At 34.7% G+C, this 22479-nt stretch overlaps 1 protein-coding gene across 3 annotated transcripts; it reads right to left on the minus strand.

Annotated features, from left to right (window-relative positions):
* Nucleotides 1-4154: 4154 nt before the first annotated feature.
* septin2 (septin 2) lies at nucleotides 4155-18704 on the minus strand. 3 transcript variants are annotated; one of them, XM_051132983.1, is made up of 13 exons: nucleotides 18581-18704; nucleotides 17199-17240; nucleotides 16896-17010; nucleotides 14540-14626; nucleotides 14250-14373; nucleotides 11066-11200; nucleotides 10826-10943; nucleotides 10640-10741; nucleotides 8332-8477; nucleotides 8035-8157; nucleotides 5757-5817; nucleotides 5568-5662; nucleotides 4155-5229 (listed from the first exon to the last, which is right to left on the minus strand). In XM_051132983.1, exons 2-12 carry the CDS (start codon nucleotides 17220-17222, stop codon nucleotides 5576-5578), a joined length of 1122 nt encoding a protein of 373 aa, XP_050988940.1. In that variant the 5' UTR covers nucleotides 17223-17240; nucleotides 18581-18704; the 3' UTR covers nucleotides 4155-5229; nucleotides 5568-5575. The 3 variants fall into 3 exon arrangements, with proteins under 3 accessions (XP_050988940.1, XP_050988960.1, XP_050988951.1); XM_051133003.1 differs by having other exon boundaries at nucleotides 8074-8157; nucleotides 18581-18692; XM_051132994.1 differs by lacking the exon at nucleotides 18581-18704 and adding an exon at nucleotides 17381-17438.
* Nucleotides 18705-22479: the final 3775 nt, after the last annotated feature.

The raw sequence follows: 22479 nt of genomic DNA on the forward strand, positions 1-22479 counted from the left end.
ACTTGCTAATCTTGGTAACATGCTAGTAATATGCTAATCATGTTAGAAACATGTTAGCAACAAGCTAGTAACATGATAACTTGTTAACATGATCAACAAGTTACTAGCATGTTTCTAACATGGTCAACATGTTACTAGCATGTTTCTAACATGACTAACATGTTACTAGCTTGTTGCTAGCATGTTGTTAACATGATTAGCAAGTTCCTAGCATGTTGCTAGCATGTTTCTAGCATAATTAGCATGTTTCTAACATGATCAATATGTTACTAGCATGTTTCTAACATGATTAACATGTTACTAGCATGTTTCTAACATCATTAACATGATACTAGCTTGTTGCTAGCATTTTTTTAACATGATTAGCAAGTTACTAGCATGTTGCTAGCATGTATCTAACATGGTTAGAAAGTTAGTAGCATGTTACTAGCTTGATTAACAAGTTACTAGCAGTTGTTAGCATGATTAGCAAGTTATTAGCATGTTGCTAGCGTGTTTCTACCATAATTAGCGTGCTATTAGCACGTTGTTACCATGATTACCATGTTGCTAACATGTTTCTAGCATGATTAACATGTTACTAGCATGTTTATAGCCTGATCAGCATGTTGCTAGCATGTTTCTAACATGATCAGCATGTTACTAGCATGTTTCTGACATGATTAACATGTTACTAGCATGTTTCTAACATCATTAACATGATACTAGCTTGTTGCTAGCATTTTTTAACATGATTAGCAAGTTACTAGCATGTTGCTAGCATGTATCTAACATGGTTAGAAAGTTAGTAGCATGTTACTAGCTTGATTAACAAGTTACTAGCAGTTGTTAGCATGTTTCTACCATAATTAGCGTACTATTAGCATGTTGTTACCATGATTACCATGTTGCTAGCATGTTTCTAGCATGATTAACATGTTACTAGCATGTTTATAGCCTGATTAGCATGTTGCTAGCATGTTTCTAACATGATCAGCATGTTACTAGCATGTTTCTGACATGATTAACATGTTACTAGCATGTTTCTAACATCATTAACATGATACTAGCTTGTTGCTAGCATTTTTTTAACATGATTACCATGTTACTACCATGTTTTTAACGTTTTAACATCGTTACCATGTTATTAGCTTGTTGCTAGCATGTTGTTAACATGATTAGCAAGTTACTAGCATTTTGCTAACGTGTTTCTAGCATAATTAGCATGCTGCTAGCAAGTTGCTAGCATGATTAGCATGTTAATAGCATGTTGCTAACGTGTTTCTAGCATAATTAACACGTTATTAGCATGTTGCTACCATGATTAGCAAGTTAGTAACATGTTACTAGGATGATTAACAAGTTACTAGCAGTTGTTAGCATGATTAGCAAGTTACTAGCATGTTGCTAACGTGTTTCTACCATAATTAACGTGCTATTAGCATGTTGTTACCATGATTACCATGTTGCTAGCATGTTTCTAGGATGATTAACAAGTTACTAGCATGTTTTTAACATGTTTTCACCTCGTTACCATGTTATTAGCTTGTTGCTACATTGTTGTTAACATGATTAGCAAGTTACTAGCATTTTGCTAACGTGTGTTTACCATAATTAGCATGCTGTTAGCAAGTTGCTAGCATGATTAGCATGTTAATAGCATGTTACTAACGTGTTTCTAGCATAATTAACACGTTATTAGCATGTTGCTACCATGATTAGCAAGTTAGTAGCATGTTACTAGGATGATTAACAAGTTACTAGCAGTTGCTAGCATGATTAGCAAGTTACTAGCATGTTGCTAACGTGTGTTTAGCATAATTAGCATGCTGTTAGCAAGTTGCTAGCATGATTAGCATGTTAATAGCATGTTGCTAACGTGTTTCTAGCATAATTAACACGTTATTAGCATGTTGCTACCATGATTAGCAAGTTAGTAGCATGTTACTAGGATGATTAACAAGTTACTAGCAGTTGCTACCATGATTAGCAAGTTAGTAGCATGTTACTAGGATGATTAACAAGTTACTAGCAGTTGCTAGCATGATTAGCAAGTTACTAGCATGTTGCTAACATGTTTCTAGCATAGTTAACATCCTATTAGCATGTTGCTAACATGATTAGCAAGTTACTAGCATGTTGCTAGCATGATTTGCATGTTTAAACCAGCTAAAACCAGTTGATTTAGTAAAAAAACAGCTAAAACCACCCTAGGCTGGTTGTCTACTCTTATAGCTGGTTTAACCTTGGCCTGATCAGCTAAAAAGTGGCCAAAACCACTTTAAACCATTTTAAAACCAGTCTGGGAGACAAGCCATTCAGCTTAGGCTGGTTTAGCTGCTTTTTTAAGTAAGGAGTTGTTAAGCTTCACTATAGCAATAAACAGCTTAGATGCACCATTGGTCTCTTTGTATAAAAGTTTTCACCCCCTTAACGAAAACTTATGGGATTTTATGTGGTTTTGATAGTCTGGTTTTCGAAAACCATAAGCCGGATTAGTTAGAAAAGATATAGCAACTAACTTCTGACCAGTCTGAAGGTCTGACCCGACTTTAGTGGTTGTAGCTCTAAAGCTCTAGGAGGAGATACGGTGAGAAGTTTTTGTCTCAGAAGAAGAAGCAGCATCTTATATAGCAGATCAGTAAGTTGGCTTGAGAAAATAACTTAATAATCTTCTTGAACTCAAAGTTCTCTAGGTAGGTATTTTCCTCTAGCCTTGGGCCTTGTGTAATTGCCCAGTTCCTGCTAATTTTGTGATCTTCAAGCCTATCAGTGGTAAGGGCCTTTTTTAACATCAAGTGGAGAGTTTCTGTCATGCTCTTCTGTCCCACTTGGTGTCAGAATTGTGTTGTTAATCACTGCCTTGCTATTAGGCATCTGTTTTCTGATCATGAATGGCAAATCCAGAATGGCTGTGCTGCCTCTTCACAATGTAAGAAACTTGTAAGAAACTCATCGGACACAAAGTTTACTTTTACATTTTGTTTGAAAATTAATGTGTGTTGGCAGTGTATGCACACATCTACCCTGTAATGATAAAAATCCATGCAGTGGTTTTTAATTAATCTGTAAAAATAATATCCCCTTTTTCAAATCGAGCCATTCTCAGATGCCTGTCGGTGTGGCTTTCCTAATAACGTGCTAGTTAGCAAGTTTAACGGCTAAACGCGGCTAAATGCAGCTAAAGTAAACAGGCTCGTCACTCCACAGAGAGAAGGGAGGGGGCGGGGCAAGCAGAGCTCATTAACATTTAAAGCAGCCTCGACCAGAACAGGATGATTTTTGCAGAGCTGATTTTGACAAGGTAAAAAGGGTGTTGTTTTACACTACCATTGAGAATTTTTAACCAAAGTATATTATAGACTTTTCATTAAGACCCTAAAGAATCATATCAACTTGTGGAAAATGGGCATCCGATGACCCCTTTAAAATTGTATCTATTCAGTTAGTGTTTCTCAACTAGGAAGCCTTAGAAAATTTCTAAGGGGACTCCAAGATGGCTTACAAGGATAGTTCCCCCCAAAAATCAAATATCTGTTGTCATTTACTCACCCCCAACCAAACAGATGACAGTAACCATTGTCATCTATAGTAAGAAAACAATGTTCAGGTAGATAATGGCTACTGTCAAATATTCTGAAAAAAACAAAAACAATGTCTTACAGGTTTGGAACATGTGGAGGGTGAGTAATTTTATGAAGCAGAATAAAAAGTATTCGCTAAATAAGACACTTCTTCCTCAGCTGGGATCATTTAAAACCGCATTTGGGATTGTTTAAACTGCTTTTTGAAGTTCAAAATCGGGGCACCATATCAGTCCACTACAAAGGGAAAAATGTTGAAATGTTTTCCTTAAAAAAAAAAATTTCTTTATGACTAAAGAAATAAAGACAAACATCGTGGATGACAAGGGGGTGAGTAAATTATTTGTAAATTGTTGTTCTGGAAGTGGACTTCTCCTTTAAGGCCTTCATTGTTGTGTTGATTTCTTTATCATATGTTATAATTCACGACCTCTAGCGGCCATCGAGAGCACTGATTTGCACTTAGTCAGCGAGTCGACCACAAAAAAAAAAAAAAAAACCTAAAACCAGCCATTTTGACAAGTCCTTCCTGTGATTAGAAACACCATATTGAGACCTGAATAGGCAAAAAGAAAAAGGCAAAACCCCAAACCGTTTCAATACAAAATTTTATTACAAGATGATAGAGAATAATGGTTTAATAGAAAGTTCAAGTGAAACATTAAAACTGGAATGTTAGCAACGGGACCAAATATGGAGAGCAAATTCAACTGTATAAAAGTTATTTTTGCTTTTGTGTAACAGATAGAAACCAACATTTTAGATATTTAATTTAAACATTTTAAGTATTCATTTATGATGTGGAAATTTGATTCAACCACAGGTGTGAGAAAATATTTTACCCACAGATCCCAAAAGGAGGAGGTAAAAACTTGGCATGCATCAAGGTTAAAGAGCACAACAGCAAATTTCAATGCTTTCGAATGTCACTCCACTAAGTACATTTCACATTGCACTCGTACCAGAACAACGTCTGATAGTAAATGACAGGATGCACTCAAGTACAAATAACAATCAGCAAAATGTTTTCTTCATTAGACGGTATAGGGAATATGGGTCACAGTATAACGTTTTGCATCCGTTTGGGGACAATTCAACCGAACAGCATGTATATTTCAAGACTTCATGCAGGGAAGAGAGAAGTACTTCAGAAAACTCCTGTTCAGAAGGACAGCAATCTCTCTGGCAACACTTAGAAACATAAAAAAAATGATTTCTCCAAAAACTGCCACCGTGACACTCATATTTAACAGCTGCTTGTATTTTCACAGTGTTTATTTTGCTAGATGGGATAGAGTTGTCATGAAGCTACACTACTAATAAAGGTGCTCTAAAGTAGAAGATTCCTTCCCAGCAGCATTTGGCGTTTGTAACAGAAAAAAAATAAGTTTACGTAATTACTGATGGTTGTTCTTTGTTTTTGGTTACTGGAACAGGATAAAATGAATGAATATTAGCTACAGCATTTGAATAAAATACCAAAAAAAACGTAATACTGCGTAAAAAAAAACCTGTCAAAAAACAATAAATCATATAAGAGTGAAAGAAACTAAGAAAATGGCAAGCAAGATGAGCTAAGGACCAGTCTCTCTTCTTTTTCCACATTTAGCAACACTCTTCTCGTTATGTGTCTGACTGGGTCAAGTTTCGAATGACTGTTCAGCATCTATAAGAAACACAAACAAAAACCAGTGTCTCCAAATGCATTTTTAATATTGATGTGGACTATTTTAACAGTGTCCTTACTACCTTTCTGGGCCTTGAACGTGTCAGTTACATTGCTGTCTATGCAGGGTCAGAAAGCTCTTAGATTTAATCAAAAATATCTTAATTTGTGTTCTGAAGATGAACGAAGGTCTTACAGATTTGGAATGACATGAGGGTGAGTAATTAATGACAACATTTTCATTTTTTGGGTGAACTATTCCTTTAATCTGTTACCTATAGTGACTACAGATTTGGTTATGTTGTTCTGCAGTTTTAGTGTTTGTAATGCACTCTTACCGTGCTTCTCACAGGTGTGGGCTGTCTCCGTCTCCATCTCCATGTTTCTGCATCTGCGCCTGCATCTTAGCGATCATCTCCTGCATTCGCCTCAGCTGAGAGATACACAAACAGTGTCACACACTGACCTTCACTCTCAAACATTAGTGCTATTAGCATTTAGCTTGTGTTTGGTTTGAGAGATCGTACCTCAGCCTCCTTCTCCTGCAGGATCATATCCTTGTCCATTTCCTCTGGCTCCGGAACTTTCCTAAATGTCACAAAGCAGGTGTAAAGAGATGCCCATATAGCTGTATTTAACAGTACGGTATTTAATGTCATTTATGACACACGCAAGCTTCACAATTACTTCAGTCGTAAAACAAAAAAAAAACAATTGTTTAAAAATTACATTTGAAAAAAGTAAACGAATGAAAAAAAAAAGAAAAAAAAAAAAAAAAAAAAAAAACAGTACAAATTTTGAAATATTTGTACTATTTAAAACAACTCTTTTCTATTTGAATGTTTTAAAACGTAATTTATTCCTGTGATTTCAAAGCTGAATTTTTAGCATAATTAGAAATCATTCTAATATTGTGATTTTCAGCTCAAAAACCATTTATTATTATTAATTTTATTATTATTATTATTATTATTATTATTACTATGTTGAAAAGAGCGGAGTAGAATTTTTTCAGGTTTATGTGATGAATAGAAAGCTCAGAAGAACAGCATTTATCTGAAATAGAAATCTTTTGTAACATTTTAAATGTCTTTAATATCACTTTTAATTGATTTAAAGCATCACTGCTAAATAAAAGTATTAATTTCTATAATTTCTATAATTATGTGATCCTGAAGACTGGAGTAATGATGCTGAGAAAATTCAGCTTGATCACAGAAATAAAATCACATTTTAAAATACATTCAAATAGAAAGCAGTTATTTTAAATAGTAAAAATATTTCAAAATTTTACTGATTTTTTGCTGTACTTTGGATCAAATAAATGCAGGCTTGGTGAGCAGAAGAGACTTCTTTAAAAACATTAAAAATCTTACTGTTCAAAAACTTTTGACTGGCAGGGTATTTGCTGAGAAAAGCCCTCAAATGACTATAAATAAAATGTTATTATATAATAATTTAGATTTAGATATTCAATGATTAGAGCAAGGACATCAAATAATAAAAAAAAACAAATCTACATATACATAAATGGCAAGCATATTTCAGTGGAATAAACATACATTTCACTGAAAAAAAAAAAAAACCTTGCCATTTAAGATATTTTTGTTCTGATATCAAGAAAACAATTGTCAGGAAAATAGTTTTATAATAACACTGTCAAAGTATCACTCTCTCTCTATATTATATTATATATATGCTTTGCCATTTAAGCCGATGATATGAATATACACTAATAGATTTCTAAATTTTAGCTTAATTTTGCTTAATTTTGCACTTACTCATAAATGCATATCAATATTTGCAGAGAAAAGTCCTCAAACTAAGATAATTCAACCAATAAATCATTGTAACAGGCATATAATATTATTAATCTATGTAATAACTATTATTATGATAGAAGAAAAGAGAACAAAAATATATATTAATAAGGAAAAATAATATTTGGCAAAAATATGTTTGGCATAAGATTTAACCATTGAGTTCTAGGAAAATAGGGGGCATGAATGTTTCATTTTTGCTCATTTTGCAAGTAAAAATAAATAAATAAAATAAATAAATTGATAAATAAAATAAATAAAAATCGATTCATAAAAATCAATCGATCAATACATTGACAGCACTTAAAATTACACAGCATTTACATCAACTACCCAAATATTATTTGTTAAATTATGAAAACAACAGGACAAAAACTGTATTAGTAAACCACCAGCAGAGTGTTTTGCGATGCAGAGTTTAGGCAAGACGAGAAAGACGAATCCAAGTTAATAGTGCAAGCGTGTGATAAGCTGAGCAGAAAGTTTTGGAAGACATTGTATTAGAGTATTTGCGTTAGAGTGAAATAGTCTGTGTGCAGTAAGAGGAGCAGAGTCAGTGCTAGCGTGAGGGTGAAGGACAGGTGGAGCTGTGACTGAGCTCCCAGCAGTACCTCCCCCTCCTATCCTCTGATGAACACAGATCCGACAGCTCGCTGTAGATCAACACAGCACACACTCAAACTGAAGCTTTAGTCTCTAGAGTGCATGGAACACAGTTTATCAACTGATTCAGCTTTAACCAAACAAAGCAATACTGCGCTTCTCCTTTCCTTTCGGGTATCAAATACTATTTATATTTGTCTTTAACAAAAAAAGAGAAGTGACTATAAAAATGTGCTATTTTAAATATCACTGCTTAGTCTTGCCAGGTTCGGGATATTCAAATAATCTGTGGCTACATTCACATAGCTCTGATTTTTTTTTTTTTTTTTTTTCATGGAGGTTGAGGGAGGAGGTGAAGAAAGACAAGCAGAGCAGTACGTACGCAGGCGACATAGGCAGAATGTAACCATGGGAGGACAACCTGCCGCCCCGTTTGAGGCGCTCCGAGCGGAAGTTCTCGTAGTGAAGGTCCTGAGTGACTTCCTGCAGGTCCTGCATGTGAGTGCTGGATAGATGACAATAACCATCAATACACAACAATGACAGTGACTGAGGAAACAGTACATTGTCTTAGAATAAAAATGAGGCTGAGAGGGACACACAAGCACAGCCTCATTTTCATTTGTGCAAAATTAAGAATTTTACAACATTAAACAGCAGATCATTTAAAATTACTTACATTAGCATGGTGCGAAGTTTGAGGAAGTCATTGTGTTCTGGGTTTTCTACCTCCACCACACCCCATGGGTACAAACGCCCTCTCACTTTCTTTCCCTTAGCCTCAATCTGCTGGTTGGATCCCACCACGGCGAACGGTATGCTGGCCTACAATGGAAAGATGAACAGGAGCTTTTAAAAATACGGTTTGGATGCTTTGTGCGATCTTCTGAAGAGCAGGAAACAGTAAGCATTAAGTGATTACAAATTACAGTTCTGTCATTTCTCACCTCATTTTAGTCCAAACCTGTCTGACTAATATTCCAGTGTGAATAATTTTCACTAAATGCTCACCAATACTGCATTTATTTGATCACAAATAAAGTAAAAACAGCAATATTGTGGAAAATATACAATACACAAATGTACAACAGTTTAAAATAATGGTTTTTAAACACTTTAAAATGCATTTTATTTCTGATGGAAAGCTGAATTTTCAGAAGTCATTAGCCCAGTGTCACATGATCTTTCAGAAATCATTTTAATACGCTGATTTGCAAGAAACATTTCTTCTTATTATTGTTGTTGGAAAAATTCATATTAATAATAATAATAATAATAATAATAATAATAATAAATATCTTTCCGGAAACAGTGTTACATTTTTTCAGGATTCTTTGATTACCAGAAAGAACTTTTTAATACTATATGTCTTTTTTATATAGTAGTATGTCTTAATGTCACTTTTGAAGCATTTGAATGCTTTTAATTTTTGTATTTTTTTACTTTAGTACTAATTAAACGAAAATCTTGTTGACCCTAAACTTTTAAACAGTATTGTTTGTGGTGCTTTTATGTTTTTGGAGAGGGTTTGTGACTAATGTAGTGCTCTATGAAATAAGTTTTATTTTTTTCCCAAAATTCATTTCCCCCCCTGCCCTTCAAAATTCATTTTTTCCCTTCTAATTTTTCTGGATTCCATTTTTATTTTTCTGGTTTCGATTATAACAGTTAAATTAAACTTTAACCAAAAAGTGTCTTGAAATCAAGAAACGTATAAAATTCAGCGATTTATTAAAAATAAATTACATTTTTTAGGCCCCTATGAAATATATTTTATGTTACGATTTATGAAGACATAAAACACTCATTTAAATGGTCTTGTAATCCAACTAAAATTAAACTTTCAATTTTCAGCAAACAAAGTGCTGCACAACAAGTTTTGTTAAAACATGGATTAAAAAAAAACTGATTATTCCTTAAAAAATAGCTTTAATAATAATTTTATTAATAGTAGCAGTAGTAGTAGTATTAGATTAAGCTGTACATTCTACTGTACAAAAGTGATATATATCCATCACAATTTCTTCAAGTTTAAAAGGACTTTTATTTTGACGAGTTGCCGTGTGAAGAGTTTTGTTTGTGTGTTTATAAGACACAACAGTAGTTTTTCTCAAATCAAACTGTAAAATGCTCATAAAGTAACTGAGTCCACATTTAATGAGAGTGCAGAGGCTGAAAACACCACAAGCTTCATGCACGCTTCGGTATGTAATGAACAAAACCGTGTTGGCTCCATTCATTCACACAGAGACACGCAGAATATACAGGATTCATATTTAAATAGTGTTTTTATGACAATTACTCACAGACACAAGGTCCACATCGCAATCTGATTTAAGTGAACTGATCTACTTTTGATTTTTTCGTTCAAAATTTGGCAAATTCCGTGACATTCCGTATTATACAGTACATTCCATTTTTATGACTGGATTCCAAGATTCAATCTGAAACCATAGGACCCTACACATGGGTTTATAACAACATATGTGACCCTGGACCACAAAACCAGTCATAAGGGGCATTTTTTTGAAACTGAGGTTTATTAAACATATGAAAGCTGAATAAATAAGTTTTCAATTGATGTATGGTTTGTTAAGATAGGACAATAGTTGGTTGAGATACAACTATTTGAAAATCTGGAATCTGAGGGTGCAAAAAAATCTAAATATTGAGAAAATCACCTTTAAAGCTGTCCAAATTAAGTTCCTCAGCAATGCATATTACTAAACAGAAATTTATTTTGATGTTTTTATGGTGGAAAATTTACAAAGTATCTTCATGGAACATGATCTGTACTTAATATCCTAATCATGTTTGGCATTTTCTTTTTTTTTTTTTTTTATTTATAATTTTGACACTACAAATATACCCGTGCTAATTATGACTGGTTTTGTGGTCCAGGGTAACATATTGGTGAATAAATGAAGATATTTTTTTATTTTGGGTGACTGACTCTTTAAATTATATGAGAAAAGAACCCCACATACCTTAAGAATCCTGGTCTGCTCTTTGAAATCTTCATCCTCATCAGACTCAGCATCAGGGAGGTGATAGATCTTGATGCCATGCTCATCGATTTCATCCAGAATCTAATATCCCACAGAAAGACGCATATAGCCAACAAACCAAACATTTGATTAATACATCTTCGGAAAGAAATCTGAATGGCTTACCCTGCGCTTGAGTCTCTCTCGCTCCCTCAGCGTCAGTGTATCTGCTTTAGCAATAACAGGAACAACATTCACTTTGTTGTGAATGGCCTTCATGAACTGGACATCTAGAGGCTTCAGCCTACAAAATTGGAGCGTTGGAAATCAGCCATTTAAATCCAGAATAGAACACTTGTGAACACACCTACGACAGTGGAAGGAGTCATAAAATAGGTCTCAATTGAGTGAAATGTAAGAGCTCACCCGTGACCCAGAGGGGAAATGAAGTAGAAGCAGCAGTGCACACGGTTGTCCACGATGTGCCTGCGGTTGAGTCCACTTTCATCATGCAGGTAGCGCTCAAACTGGTCATCGATGTAAGAGATAATGGTGTTAAAACTGTGCAACAAAAGAGAGAATATCATTAAACGCTTGAGTGATTTATAAATAACTGACACATTCAAGTATATTCATGTCATTTCAAATTACTACTAGTCAAACACACTAGTATCTCTTGTCACTCATTTGTAACACTAGTATCCCTCTGAAGGAATGATAGCACTGTTCTCCTTATCTCAGTCAGTCTCCCTATGCTCTCAGACAACTTAAATGTTAATGTTTATATGCATATTTTGTATTTAAAATAACTACCATATGTCTCTTAAATTAAGATTTTTTTTAATTGGAAAAATTTAATGCAAAAGATATTCCGAAAACAATAATGCTGAAAAAGCGGAAGGGTACTGTTGCACTGTAAAACAGCAACTGTACAAAATGCACTAGGCCTTCCAGTAAAAAGGTTGAAATGATTTTAAACACACATGCTAGTGATATTCACTGTTGATACAAAACCAAGGCATTAAAATGTCAAGTTTCACTTGTATAAAAGTTATGTGACAGCACACATTTCCTTTTTCAGACACGAGCGCTTCAATATCCTCTGTTTTTGCGCTCAAGTGGGTCAGGGAGCAGTCAGGAAGAGGTCACACATGTTTCCTGTCTCACCGCTTCCACTAGCAGAACAGCATTCCCAGAACTCAAAAAAAAAAAAAGAAAAAAAAAGAAAGAAACACATTTCCTTCATTCCTCTACTGCACTCTCTATTCTTCATGTCTCCGATTACACCAAGTGTCTCTTTAAAAAAACAAAAAAAAACAAAAACAAACACCAAAAGCTCTCTTAAAGAAACAGTTCACCCCATCACAAGTGTGTATAACTTTATTCAGATGAACAAATGAAGATAATTATAAAATCCATCCCTGTGAATATACTACTTGACTTGAATATACTAAGATTGGGGTCGGTAAGGTTTTTTTTTAATAATAAATTAATAATTTTAAATAAATTAATAATTTTATTTACCAATAAGGCATTAAATTGTTCAAAAGTGACAGTAAAGACATTTATCCTGTCACAAAAAAACATTAAAAAATGCTGTTTGTAATTTCTATTCAAACAATCCTTAAAAAAAAAAAAAAAAACATTAAAAATATTAAGCAACCAAAACTGTTTTCTACAAAATATAAATGTTTCTTGAGCAGCAAATCAGCATTTTAGAATGATGTCTGAAGGATCGTGTGACACTGAAGACTGGAGTAATGATGCTGAAAATTCAGCTTTTCATCACAGGAATAAAATTACATTTACTGTAAATACTAATAATATTTCACAATATTACAGATTTTACTATATTTTTGATCAAATTAGTGCAGCTTTGGCGAATATAAGAGACTTTCAAAAAATAACACGTACCAACCCCAAACATTTGAAGGTATTGTAAAAGCAAATCAACAGAAGCTAAAATGTTAAAAGTCCAAAAAACACATACAGCCATCATGACTGTAATCAATACAATCCAGTGGATAAATGAATGTCTTCTAAAGCAAAACAATGCATGATAAAAAGATCAAGGCAAATTTGATTTCTCATGTCATGACCCCTTTAAAATATTTTATTTAAAAAAAAAAAAAAAAAAAAAAAAAAAAAAAAAAAGAGGTATTTGTACCATGAAAACATCCTGTAAGTTTCATAGCTTAAAGCCTTCTACACACTGCACAATTTTAGCAATCCTAAAAGATCACTGCTGATCACAATGTGCGACATGGATCTAACAAACTTGGGTATGACATGCATGTAGACTGTACGATGATGCCACCCATTGACTCGCTATGACGCATGTTGCTATAAAAGAATAAAACGTCATCAGCACGTGCTAGTGGTAAACAAAAAGAGCATAATGAATCACACTTTAGCAGTTGTAGTTTTTATGTGTGCTGAAAAAAGTGGAAGCGGCGAAAGAGGAAGGAATAAGAGCTTGAGGTAAGCAGTTTTAAGTTTTAGCGCCATGTCATGTTGATTTCATCTCCCGTTTTTATTGGCTGGTCAGTAAACGTGGGTCATGGCTGCAAACACACCGTGCGATGATCAGGCTGAATTTCTGACACTGCCAGAGAATTATCGTAGGCCTGCAAGACCGTAACAACTGCCATCTTTGAACCTCTCTCACTGTAAGACATAGGACCACGATCACAGAAATCGCCATGACTGTTTTACGATGCCAATCTTTTGTCTGGGACAGCCGGAAATAGTGCAGTGTGTTTTGGGCTTAAAATGTCCTCCTCATTATAAACAAAGCATTTATTTAATCAAGCTCCAAAAACGGCTCGTTTGGATTTGTTTTGGGCACAAACATTTGCATAAACACTGCCTCCAGAGCAAAGCATCAACGAATAGCCATCTTCCCACCACAGGCTCCGCCCACTGGCGTTCAGCAGCTTAATGGCTGATCACTTGAATACGCTGAATACGAGTGTTGTGTTGCGTCAAAAGCAAATAGAAATTACTATCACTGCTGCTTTCTTGTCCACACTGCATACAGTATACAGATGCACGTTCGCATCTTTGTACAGATATCAGTAAGATCCTAGTGTAAGGAACAAGTAGAGTTTATTTTTAATGGCATCCCAGACCGTGTCTGAGGATTGTTCAGGGCATTTTGTTTTGTAAACGAGGCACAGTGTCATAGAGAGTTCACAAAGAAATATTTCTTGAAAGATGAAACAGTACTAGATCTGACTGCAGCTGCATCACAAACTGTAAGTAAATGGTTTCATAACGGTTTGTCTGGAAATTAACGTTTTATTTTGATCATGTTGTCAAAACACATGCAATTGCAAGGGAGCACTGATACTGTTTCCTATGCAATGACGTTAGGCAATCATAATAGTGACCGATTACTTATAAGTCTTAAAGGACACGCCCCTTAAAACAGGTCGTTTTAGACAGAGGGTCAGAATGAGGGTTGAAATATAATTATTTTTCCACACATCTATTAATATTATTTAAAAAATGTATTAAAATTATCAGCAAACCTTAAGGAACACATTAAAATAACTTTAAAAAAAATCCATGTCATGACTCCTTTAATGACCAACAAAGTAATTCTTACCAGTCCTGGCTGTTGATGGCGTCACCATATCCAGGTGTGTCAACCACAGTGAGACGCAGTTTCACTCCACGCTCCTCAATTTCCACCGTTGAGGCCTCGATCTGCACCGTGCGCTCAATCTTCTCTGTATGACGAGAGCACGTATAAAAACCACATCAGAAAAGACTCCGAAAACAAGGCGGAGATCCAGCCTTCAGTGCAAAACTGCCTCACAAACACCATACCACTATCTTTCCACTTTCTTATCAGAATGTGCTTCGATGTCTGAACAATATTTTCAAAACTCTCACCTGCAGCACCAGGAATGACCCTCTCTGGGTAGAGGTCAGTGAGGAACAAACTGTTGATCAGCGTGGACTTCCCCAAACCCGACTCACCTGAAAACAGCAGAAGTATTGATGAGGAAACACTAAATCATTATATCAACTACAAAAACACTTTGACTGCATTTCTCTTCTCTAAGAACAAACAGCATAACGTCAACGCAAACATCCTGGACTTGAGCGTTTTGTGCAATCATCTGCTCCTCTAGGCTGTGTTTTGTTTCTACGTCTCAGTCAAGCTGCCTTCCATCATTTGCTGAAGCAGTGAAAGGGCTCGCGGTTGGAGGTTCTGCATTCCTCTGTGATTATTTTAAGACGATGGGATGACTGTACAATGGGCTCTGCTGAGCGGGCAGCTCCCGGTCACCCTCCCCCCTACAGCAGATCTCATTTGTGTGTCAACAGCTGTACACACACACACTTACAAGGCTGAGGGGAGAGTCCCAGCCGCCTTAAAAAAAAAAAAAACTAGGATTCATCATTGCTGTTGTGCAGCCAAAGTGTCTTGTTCCCACAGTCACTTCTCTACGCAATAATCATTCAAACATGAAATACTAAAATATGTTTTCCTTCCAAATATAGAAACTGCTTTCCCTTAAAGGGGTCATCGGATGCAAAGTTCACTTTTTTATGTTGTTTGAACATTAATGTGTGTTGGCACTGTATGTACAAATCTACCCTATAATGATAAAAATCCATGAGTTACACCGACAGAGGCCGCTCCCACAATAGTTGATTGACATGAACGTTTACCTCAGATCAGCTGTAACAGTCCAGTAACCTCCACTGTTTCGATGCCGGAGCAAGGATGCAAGTTAGATTGAGCGATTGAGGTGTTGTGTTGCTGGATGTAATAATGAACATAGTGGTCGTCATCTACTCCCGACATCTGAGCCGCTGAAGATGCAGTGGATTACGTTTGTTTGTGAAGGGAATGCAGCTCCCGATCTACATATATCTGTCTATGTTTGCGCGAATCATTCGTGATCCAGCTTCACTTACAGCAGAAGTGCTATTTACGAATCTTTGCGATCGCCTTTCCTTACAACGTGGTAGTTAGGAAGTTTAGCGGCTAAACGCAGCTAAAGTAAACAGGCTCGTCACTCCACAGAGAAGAGAGAGGGGCGGGGCGAGCAGAGCTCATTTGCATTTAAAGGCACAGGCTCTTAGAATGAGATGATTTTTGCAGAGCTCATTTTGACAAGGTAAAAAGGGTGTTGTTTTACAAAACCATTGAGGATTAAGCAAAGTATATTATATAATTTACATTAAGACCCTAAAGAATCATATCAGCTTGTGAAAAATGAGCATCCGATGACCCCTTTTAAGTTTCTAGGATGTGACATTTCTCCATATGCAGCCCTGATGCCTTTAAGGCTTTTAGTAGACCACAGCTACTGAAAGAGCTTACAAATGGCAGAGACAAGAAACGCTAGATGCCGTCCTGGCAGGATGTAAACATGCCGACACTTGTTATGATCCACAGAAGGAGTTTCTCAGCGCCAATTTCACTTTTTTCCTTGAAAGAAAAAAAAAATATATCTATAGATGGTATGTCATTTGGTTTAAGTCTACACTTCTAACCATCACCACCTGTAAGCTCTTTCAGTAGCTGTGATCATCCTATCAGCATTTTATTTTCCAAGCTGTGTTGCGGTAAAAATAGCAACAGGTAGCGCCCATTAGAAAACCATTTCACGTCATCAAAGTAATGGCGCCCCCCATAGTACAACATCTATATAAAACAATGTGGATTTTTTAAATAAGGTAAATATTTCATGGGTTTCCTACTACATTTCAGTAAGAGACATAATTTATGTTATATTAAGCCATACAAGTCTTAATACCTGGGGTTCCCTTTAAAAAAGAAAAAAAAAAGTCAGGGACTTAAGGAAGGGACAATAAGGGGAAAATAAAATCAATAACATGCATTTAGAAAACAGGATATAAAATAATACTGAAATAACAGCATTAAATGTGATTTTTGCATATTTGTGGTTTCAGTCATTCTTATGTTTTCACTGTAAATTTATAATAAATTTTAGTACAAAAGTAAGTGGTAAATCATGATTTGCTCGTGAAAGCTTTCATACACAGATTTCATGCACAAATTTGTACATACACATGATTAGTGAATGAGACCCATTGTGTTACGGTTGACATAACGGGGGAAAAAAATTGTAATCTTTAGCCGAGAGGAATGATAGCTGGCAATTCAGACTGTACAAACAACAGCTGATTTGTTTAAGAGTGTGATTACTGTTTACTGGCAATATTTTCAAGTTTATGTGGCACATTCAAAACATCACGTCAGTGTACTTACCCACCACCATGAGAGTGAACTCGAAGCCCTTTTTCACTGATTTCCGATGTACCTGATTTGGCAAATTTGCAAACCCCACATACCCAGGAGTTTCTGGGTTTGTAAACTGTCCCTGCTGATTACAAGAGAACAGAACATGCACATTTAATCTTAATACAATGCTCTGTAATTCTTGATTCTCCCAAATTCAGTTAAATTCAGAGCTTTGACATTTTCTGAACATCCCCAGTTTCCTCGCACATCAATCTCTACCTAAAACTAAAACCGTGCGCAACATCCACTCATCTGCTTTCATTTCCTTACCTTCAGTTTATCAGCTTGAGACATTTTGAGCTCGAACCAAAGCTGCAAAAATACACAGATTTGTTTAAAAAAACAGGCTTATTTACAATATAGATGTTACCACTTCACATTAAAAAGAACATCTATAGGCGTTAGCTATTAAAAATTGATCATCTCGATGTTGCAAAATGAGCTGAACTTACATGCACGAAAAAGGCTGTCGAAAAAAAAAAGGTTTCACAGCTCTACAGGAACAGGAAGTCAGTTCCTGTCTGTGAGCATCAGTCTCACCACAAACCTGCAACAGCCATTTTACTTCAACAGCACTAAAATCTAGGCTGTTTACTCATTTTACTTCAAATGAAGTAATTTAGATGCCCATATTTTTGTTGAACACAGTTCAAATATGTAAGTAGAGCAGAGGTTTTCTACCAGGGGCCTTAAGATGACAGTGATAATGAAAATAAGTAAAAACCAAACAGAACCATAAAATATATATTAATAAACTCCTTCTAGAACTCCTAAGGTTCTGACTTGAAATGGGAGGTAGCCCATAACATAACTGACAGACTTGAAAATAAAAAATGACGTAAATTAATATTAGTATTAAAAATATTTTAATAACATGGGCATTTTTATTATAAATAAAGATTTTTCTAGTTACACCAAGTCGTAACATGTAAAACTGAACATGAAACTGTAAAATTTAACGTTAACATTCCATTATTTAACGATACATTCTTTTAGAAGTGAATCATTATGTTTTGAGACACAGTTTGAGTTTAAACATGACGAAATATCTCAGACCTAAAGATAAGAACTCACAGACAGACAAAGACCGTATAAATCAATATTAATCACATTTGCAGAGACTTACGAATGAGATTCTTCAGATTTAATAAGAAACGAGAAGAAAGAAACTATCTAAATTACGCGATTTAGAGATAAAAACCTGTTTTGATAAGGTTGTGATGAACACGTTGACCATTTTTGACAATCCGCAGATGTACATTATAAAAATTGAAATTATATTTATGATAAGTGTGTTTTATTCGAACAGAACAACGATTTTAGTAGTATTGTTTGAAGTACGTTAGCTTTATATGAAGACACCGCCTTAGTTCCCCCAGTACGTAAACAGAAACAGACTTGGGCAAGGGAAGAAAACCGCGTGAAAAGTGAGATTTTGTAATGTAAATAATGTTGTTGGTTGATGTAGGATTGTGGGGTTTGATTTCTCTCTAGCTAGCGCACAACTGACACACCTCTGTTAACGGCGCTCATCCACAGACGTTACGAATGAGTGACGAGCTAATCTTCGGACAAGCAGAAGTCACGCATCAGATAAAACCTGACCTGTGATTTGAAGCACAGGATAAATTGAATAAATGGATTCGATCTACCTTTCAGGCGCAGAAAATCTTGAGTTCGGTACCGCAGGAGGTTGAGAAGACGAACAGCCCAAATTCCTGAGATTCCGGAACTCTCACTAAACGCCGACAGCAAAGCACAAGTGTGAAGTAAGAAACGCGAAAAAGTCTCGGTGCTTCAAAATAAAAGCCCCGTCGCGGCTCCCCGCTGAAGATAACTACAAATATTACGTACAGACCTCAAATTGTGCAAAAAAATAAATAAATAAATAAATAAAATAAAAAATAAAATAATTTAAGGATAAAATTAATTTTGGGTTATAACATTTTCTGGTACAGAAAGATTTCTGAGTGTTAAAACAACTGTTTCAGCCACAATACATTTAATTCAGCAGATCATTTGGATGCAGTATCAGATTTCAAGAGGACAAAATCATTGATTTTAGATTAAACCTGTGATCATCATGACAGGATTCAACAACAGTATATAAGAAATAATAACATATAATAACTTTAAAGACATAATATAGCCAAATAAAGTCATTCGGTCTATGTATCTGTATCGTCAGTGGTTAAAGCACATCTTATAACCTCTAAGCCATATAACCTCTTGACTACCAGGGAATTGTTTTTTTTTTTTGTGATTTTAATATTTTTTCATGTCAGAGCATGAGAAAAAAACTGAAAAATAACATTTTTGAAAAATATTTCATTCATATGTTATGCTACGTCCTCTGTAGAGGACACTAGGACTTTAAAAACTCATATTTTTAAAAAACTAAAAAGACATTAATAGACATAACATGGCAAAAACAGTGGGATTTTTGTTTTAATCACAAATCAAATTATATTTTTATACCATTTTTTATATAAAGATAATTCTCAACTATCTTATGAAACATATAGAATATACAATTTTTCTTTGTAAAATGTGTGTACAATGGCCATGAACGGAGTTCCCCATTATAAACAATGTATCTATAAACTGTATCTAATTTGCATACTAATGTGTTTTTTGGGGCAACATATTATGTAAAAACTGTAATAATGGGAGTAATAATTGGCAAGATTTTCATAATAATATCTAATATTTCATAGCAATATTGAAATATAATTTCTTTCCCTATTCACTTGTTGTGTCTCCCAATCATGCTTTAAGTCCTGGTGTCCTCTACAGTGGACGTGTAGGAAACTGATGTCCTGTTTCATAACAAAAAGTCATATTTTGATTTGAAACCCCATAACATTTTCCTGAGATGTTGTTTCATGACAAACAATTTGAAAATTAGTCAAATTTAAATGAGCATTAAAAATATTATCATATTTCCATAAGGGTGGTAAATTTGATCACCATTTTAAAGGCCAAGGAGAGGGAGTGGTCATGGTAAAACTTCCAAATATTTCGTATCTCTGCAAAGCCCTGAATGTGCTCTGTACAGGACATCCAGATTTAAAACTGTGACATGTAAGGTCTCAGAGAAATCGCTGAAAACCAATGTCCTCTACAGAGGACAAAACTCCAGCTGGTAGTCAGGGGGATATACATAAACTCACAAATATAAAATGTATGATTGGCAGTGACCTCTAGTGGTGACAAACGGTGGGTCATATGAATTTTACAGAAAAACAAAGATATTAAACGTCACAGGACGTTACCGAAAATACTTGAAAAAATACTCACGTTGAATTTAATTTATTAATGCATGCTAATAATGCATGATGATCATTTTTTTTCTTGTTAGGCTATAAGTAAACTACCGGTCAAAAGTTTTTGAACAGTAAGTTTTTTTTTTCTTTTTTAAAGAAGTCTCTTTTGCTCGCCAAGCCTGCATTTATTTATAACAGCAACATTTTGAAATATTTTTACTCTTTAAAATAATTGTTTTCTACCTGAATATATTTTAAAATGTAATTTATTCCTGTGATTTCCAAGCTGAATTTATAGCATCATTATTCCAGTCACATTATCCTTCAGAAATCATTCTAATATTCTGATTTGGTGCTCAAAAACTTTTATTATTATTATTTTTTTTATTTATTTATTTATTATTATTATTATGTTGAAAACAGCTGATTAGATTTTTTCCAGGTTTTTGATGAATAGAAAGTTTAGAACAGCATTCATCTGAAATATAAATCTTATGTAACATTATAAATATCTTTATCATCACTTTTGATAAATTTATAGCATCCTTTTGAAATAAAAGTATTAATTTATATAATTTCTTTACACAATAATATAATAATATAATATATACTAACTCCAAGCTTTATAGTGTAGAATGTTACAAAAGCTTTTTATTTCAGATAAATGCTGATCTTTGGAAAAAATTACTCAATTGTTTTAAATATTAATAATAATATTAATTAAAAAAAAAATTATTGAACAGCAAATCAGCATATTAGAATGATTTCTGAAGGATCATGTGACTGGAATAATGAGGCTGAAAATGTAGCTTTGATCACAGGAATAAATTACATTTTAAAATATATTAAAACAGAAAGCATTTATTTTAAATAGTAAAAGTATTTCACAGTTTTACTGCTTTTGCTGCATGTATTTTGGATCAAATAAATGCAGGCTTGGTGAGCAGAAGAGACTTTTAACTGGTAGTGTTAATATATGTAATATTAACAGTTTTTTTAGAACAACTGCCTGTCATATAGCTACAGACATTAGAATATGACAAACGCTAAAGATTATCAGACATTATTCTCTCATTCTCTCTCATGCACACACAAAAATACCTTGTGAGACAAAACTGCATTCATTTTCTTTTCTTAACAAAACAAGGCCATACATATCAAAGCAAGTAACGTACCATGATACACAGCAACAAAGATTCTTTTATAGGTATTGGAGATAAATAAGAGTTTCTGTAATGACATATGACACTGATAAGTGATACAAAAAAAACTGCATCTCTGCATTCTGTACATCCCCCATCAACTCACATAGAGTAAGTATTGCAATGCTTACAGGGCACCTTTCACGTAAAAGCTCCGTTTAATTTGCTGTGGCACATTTGAAGTCTTTAGCCTGCATTTAGTGCTTTTCGCAGAAATGCCTTATTGCAAATGTCTCTAACTGACTGCTGACTGCTGTGATTTGGGGCTTGCAGATAGGCAGGCAATAATGTCCCCCGGCTTTATCTCCAGTATTAATTTCACAGGGACGAGAGAGTGGCTAGGGATAGATCATGACACCTCTCAGGATTTGAGCTGGATCCTTCAGAAACACATTTTTACCACCAATATTTCCATGAAAGGCTATTAAAGCAAAGCTTGACTTCTCTCAAATATGATTAAAATAAGCACAAGCTTTATCCCCCAGAGCAGAGGAAATCTGGAGGATTGCTCTGAAGGAGGTTTTCAAAATGCACCACTTGAAGGTGTCACAACCTCTTACAACATCGAAGAAGGTCTGAGTGTAATCAGAGTTTTATTTCATGCTTAAATGTCTGTATGTAAAGATTCATGCAACATGCAAAGAAAACAGTGTAGAAGTTGCATGAAATAATTTGGAATGGTCAAAGGATTTTTGGGGCATATCAAACTGTGTATATGTAAGTGTGTGCATGTATGTATTCATGTACAGGTACAGCTGAGGTCAAAAGTTTACATACACCTTGCAGAATCTGCAAAATGTTTATTATTTTACCAAAATAAGAGGGATCATACACAATGAATGTTATTTTTTATTTAATACTGACCTGAATAAGATCACATAAAAGACGTTTACATATAGTCCACAAGAGAAAATAGAATTGATAAAAATGACCCTGTTCAAAAGTTTACATACACTTGATTCTTAATACTGTGTTGTTACCTGAATGATCCACAGCTGTGTTTTTTTGTTTAGTGATAGTTGTTCATGAGTCTCTTGTTTGTCCCGAACAGTTAAACTGCCTGCTGTTCTTCAGAAAAATCCT

This window comes from Labeo rohita, chromosome 2 (genome assembly GCF_022985175.1).
Source record: "Labeo rohita strain BAU-BD-2019 chromosome 2, IGBB_LRoh.1.0, whole genome shotgun sequence".
Taxonomy (NCBI): domain Eukaryota; kingdom Metazoa; phylum Chordata; class Actinopteri; order Cypriniformes; family Cyprinidae; genus Labeo; species Labeo rohita.

What these genes read in the sequence shown, in the direction of transcription:
- septin2 (XM_051132983.1), bottom strand. Translation starts at nt 17,222, where the DNA reads ATGTCTCAAGCTGATAAACTGAAG. An exon ending in GGTCATTCCTGGTGCTGCAG is followed by an intron (nt 14,374 to 14,539) that starts GTGAGAGTTTTG and finishes CTCGTCATACAG; the next exon opens with AGAAGATTGAGCGCACGGTG. An exon ending in GCCATCAACAGCCAGGACTG is followed by an intron (nt 11,201 to 14,249) that starts GTAAGAATTACT and finishes TTTGTTGCACAG; the next exon opens with TTTTAACACCATTATCTCTT.